This window comes from Octopus bimaculoides, chromosome 7 (genome assembly GCF_046866305.1).
Source record: "Octopus bimaculoides isolate indiv1 chromosome 7, ASM4686630v1, whole genome shotgun sequence".
NCBI classification, from domain to species: Eukaryota; Metazoa; Mollusca; class Cephalopoda; order Octopoda; family Octopodidae; genus Octopus; species Octopus bimaculoides.
This window is the reverse complement of record NC_142934.1, coordinates 31,798,098-31,803,097: the sequence shown is the minus strand read 5'-3', so window position 1 is coordinate 31,803,097 and position 5,000 is coordinate 31,798,098. Positions and strand designations below refer to the sequence as shown.

General features: G+C 37.5%; 1 protein-coding gene across 1 annotated transcript in view; it reads left to right on the top strand.

Annotated features, from left to right (window-relative positions):
* Nucleotides 1-3,236, top strand: part of LOC106868624 (uncharacterized) — a 12,060-nt gene extending 8,824 nt beyond the window's left edge. The window contains exon 3 of the mRNA XM_014913974.3: nucleotides 3,084-3,236. Within this exon, the coding sequence (XP_014769460.1) occupies nucleotides 3,084-3,187 (104 nt within the window). The 3' untranslated portion in view covers nucleotides 3,188-3,236. The remainder of the gene's footprint in view (nucleotides 1-3,083) is intronic.
* Nucleotides 3,237-5,000: the final 1,764 nt, after the last annotated feature.

Here is a 5,000-nt window from a genome sequence, read left to right as displayed (position 1 = left end):
CCAGTGCCCCTGGACTGGTTCTTGTGCGGGTGGCACATGAGATGCACCATTTTGAGCGTGGCCGTTGCCAGTACCGCCTGACTGGCTCCTGTAGGATTTTCGAGCGAGATCGTTGCCAGTGCCCCTGGACTGGCTTGTGCGGGTGGCACATAAAAGACACCATTTCGAGCGTGGCCGTTTTCGTGCGGGTGACACGTAAAAGCACCCACTACACTCTCTGAGTGGTTGGCGTTAGGAAGGGCATCCAGCTGTAGAAACTCTGCCAAATCAGACTGGAGCCTGGTGTTGCCATCCGGTTTCACCAGTCCTCAGTCAAATCGTCCAACCCATGCTAGCATGGAAAGCGGACGTTAAACGATGATGATGATGATGATGATACATACATATATACACACATACATACATACATATATACACACATGCATACATATATACACACATGCATACATATATACACACATGCATACATATACACACACATGCATACATATACACACACATGCATACATATACACACACATGCATACATATATACACGCATACATATATATATATATATATATGCATACAGAAATATATACACGCATACATACATATATATATATATATATATGAACACAGACACACACACACACACACATCATCATTATTTAACGTCTGCTTTCCATGCTACCATGGGTTGGATGGCTTGACTGAGGTCTGGAGAGCCAGCAGCTGCACCAGGCTCCAATCCAATTCGGCAATGCTTCTACAGCTGGATGCCCCTCCTAACACTAACCACTCCTAGAGTGTAGCAGGTGTCTCCTATGAGCCACCGGCACAGGAGCCAGTCAGGCGTGCCCGGCTTCAATCACGCTCAGATAGTGCTTCCCATGTGCCACCAGCACAGGAGCCAGTTGTGGATACTGGCATCAGCCACATTCGGATGGTGCTTTTTACATGCCACTGGCATGGGGGCCAGTCAGGGATTACTGGCATCCTCAGCCTTACATTTCCCAGTTATAATTGCTGCTTCTAGGACATGAGGTATTATTTTCACTACCAGTCTGGTGCCATTGCACAGGTGAGGTGGATCCAGATTCCTGAGCAGCATGATTGGGGCCCTCATTTTAAGTGTTAGGTTATGAGATGGTCATAGAGAGTTCAGGAACTCAGTTGAAAAAACTATAGTTTGGTTCTGATCAATGACAGTGTCGATGGATTTGAAAGACTGTTCTTGTCCTGGCAACCGCTGCAAGAGATCCCAATTGATTTTGTTGATAGCATCATTACATGGAGCTAAGATGGCTTGCTCACATAGCCATTGACTGTTGCTAAATTTTTGTGCAATGTTTGGAAACATGCATTTTGAGATCATTGATAGTTGGTACCATATCACCACAGGGTAGCTTGTGTTGTTGTTGCAATTCTCCATATAAAATCCTGGTTTAGTGACAGATTAATCAAGTCAGTAAAGTTTTAATGTTTTTGGTAACAACATATTCTCTTATAATTAAATATTAAGAAAGACAGACATCAAGTTAACTTGGTTCGTGTAGGGTGCATGACATCGCCTCTAACCCTTTCCAGTGTCTAATATGTACATGTACAACCGTTAGACATTTATGGAGGGTGAGTAATAGGAAGGTTAAGGAGGATTCTCAGGAGAGGTGGGGGGTGAGATTTCCCACCCCTTCCCCTTTACCCAGTGGTATAATTGAAAAGAATATAGGGACAGGTACAAAATTCAAGTGGTGAATTTTATGAAATTTTCCACCCTGTATTAAATTCCTTTCTTCTCCAAATGTCTATAAAGGACTCCATAGGGATTTAGATTTTTACATCCCTATGCTACCTAAAATCTTATAGCTGTTTCCTATATGGTATAAGGAATGGGATGAATTTTGGTTTTCATTCCTTTCTCAAGTACAGGTGAAATCTATTGATCTTCAGAAAAGACAAGCTAGTCAGGGATTCAAAGTTAAGTTCAATTCTACCTGGATTGTTTGATAGATGAACATCATATCCTGAAGATCAGCCTCACATTAGCTTAGCACCTGGAAGCCTGGGATAATCTTTGCTCAGTAAGATCATAAGAATGATCTCATCTGAGGTAAATGCTTGTATATAATCTAAGAAACAAATGAGTTTTTAGATAGATAGATGACTACAAGTTTAGTAGTCTATCATCAATTATATTGACTTCAGTATTTAGGAAGGAAACAACAAAAATAATTCATTTTGGCTCAAAGCCACAATTTTTAGGGTAGGGAACAAATTGAGTGTTTGGTACTTATTTCATTAGCCCTGAAGGAAGGTGAAGACACCTACAAGATCTGAACTGAAAGGGATATCATTAAATACTGTCAAATACTTAGATGCAGATGTGGGTATGTGGTTATGAAGCTTGTGTTCCGACCATGTGGTTTCAGTTTCAGTCTCACTGCACAGCACCATGGGCAAATGTCTTCTACTGTAGCCCTAGGCTTCCCAAATCCTCATGAGTGGATTTAGTAGATGAAAACTGAAAGAAGCCTGTTTTATATGTGTGTGTGCATGTATATTCCCTTGTCTTGACATGTGATGATTGCAAATGAACATCAGCATCATACACACAATATCATTTCCTGTTTTCCAAGTGAGGGTTGGCAACAGGAAGGGCATCAAGCTACAAAAAACCTGTCTCAACAAATTGTCTGCCCAAGCAAGCATGGAAATGTGGACATGAAACTATGGGGAATAAAAATAATCTCTAATATAGGTACAAGGCCACAAATGGAGAATACAATTGATTTAATCAACTTAGTTTATTAATTTCAAAAGCAAAGTTGACCCTGGCAGGATTTGAACTCTGAAGAGAATTAAATATCACAAAGCATCTTCCATGTATCTATAAACTTTGAATTGCATCAAGATAGTGGTCTTCGACATACTATTTACATCACAAAACTATTCTGTTTAACCTGTTTTCACCTTCATGATTATGTTCCTTTTTTTTTCTCTCTTATATTAAACCGTAAAGAATAAAAAATAAAAAATTATTATTCCTAAAATTGATAAAGTGCTTTAATTATCATCTTAGGTTATAATTATTTATTTTTCAGATCTCCATGAACAACGGATGAAAAATTTACGTCAAAAGGCAAAATCTTTGGCTGAAAATGACTGGCAGTATCCAGCTATAGAGAATCTGATTGGGCTTAATTGAGAATGTATTTTGATTATAATATTTTAACTAATAAAAGTCTTCTATTGAATTTTGTTTTATTTTTTAAATTATTTTCAGTCATTTAACAGAAGCCATGCCAGAGGTGGGGAGTATAACTCAGTCTGGTACAAACTTTATTGGTCTAAAGTTTCATGTGATTTTGAGGTAAGTGTCTTCTATTAAAGCACAGGGCCAATCAAAGCCTTGTGATCAAATCTGGGAGATGGGAACTAAAAGGAGCTTGTTGTGTGTATATATATATATATCATCATCATCATCATCATCATCGTTTAACGTCCGCTTTCCATGCTAGCATGGGTTGGACGATTTGACTGAGAACTGGTGAAACCGGATGGCAACACCAGGCTCCAATCTAATTTGGCAGAGTTTCTACAGCTGGATGCCCTTCCTAGCGCCAACCACTCAGAGAGTGTAGTGGGTGCTTTTACGTGTCACCTGCACGAAAACGGCCACGCTCGAAATGGTGTCCTTTATGTGCCACCCGCACAAGAGCCAGTCCAGGGGCACTGGCAACGATCTCGCTCGAAAACCCTACAAGGCCAGTCAAGCGGGTACTGGCAATGATCACGCTCAGGATGGTACATCTTATGTGCCACCCGTACAAGAGCCAGTCCAGGGGCCCTGGCAACGATCTCACTTGGCTTGCCGGGTCTTCTCACGCACAGCACATTTCCAAAGGTCTCAGTCAGTAGTCATCGCCTCGGTGAGGCCCAATGTTCGAAGGTCTTGCCTCACCACCTCAGCCCAGATCTTCCTGGGCCTACCTCTTCCGCGGGTTCCTTCAACTGTTAGGGAGTGGCACTTTTTCACGCAGCTATCCTCATTCATTCTCACCACATGTCCAAACCAGCGCAATCGTCTCTCTTGCACACCACTACTGATGCTTCTTCTGTTCAGCTTTTGTCTCAAGATACTTACACTCTGCGGGTATGCACATTTACATTACACATCCAGCGGAGCATACTGGCTTCCTTCCTTGCGAGCTTACGCATGTCCTCAGCAGTCACAGCCCATGTTTCACTGCCATGTAGCATGGCTGTTCGTACACATGCGTCATACAGTCTGCCTTTTACTCTGAGTGAGAGTCCCTTTGTCGCCAGCAGAGGTAAGAGCTCTCTAAACTTGGCCCAGGCTATTCTTATTCTAGCAGTTACACTTTCAGCGCACCCACCCCACTACTAACTTGATCACCCAGATAGCGGAAGCTATCGACTACCTCTAGTTTTTCTCCCTGGAATGAGATAGAAGTTGTTTCCTGTTTGTTTACAGTGTTTATTGCACCTGAACATTATATATATATATATATATATATATATATATATATATATATATATATATATATATATATATATATATATATATATATATATATATATATATATATATATATATATATATATATATATATATATATATATATATATATATATATATATATATATATATATATATATATATATATATATATATATATATATATATATATATATATATATATATATATATATATATATATATATATATATATATATATATATATATATATATATATATATATATATATATATATATATATATATATATATATATATATATATATATATATATATATATATATATATATATATATATATATATATATATATATATATATATATATATATATATATATATATATATATATATATATATATATATATATATATATATATATATATATATATATATATATATATATATATATATATATATATATATATATATATATATATATATATATATATATATATAT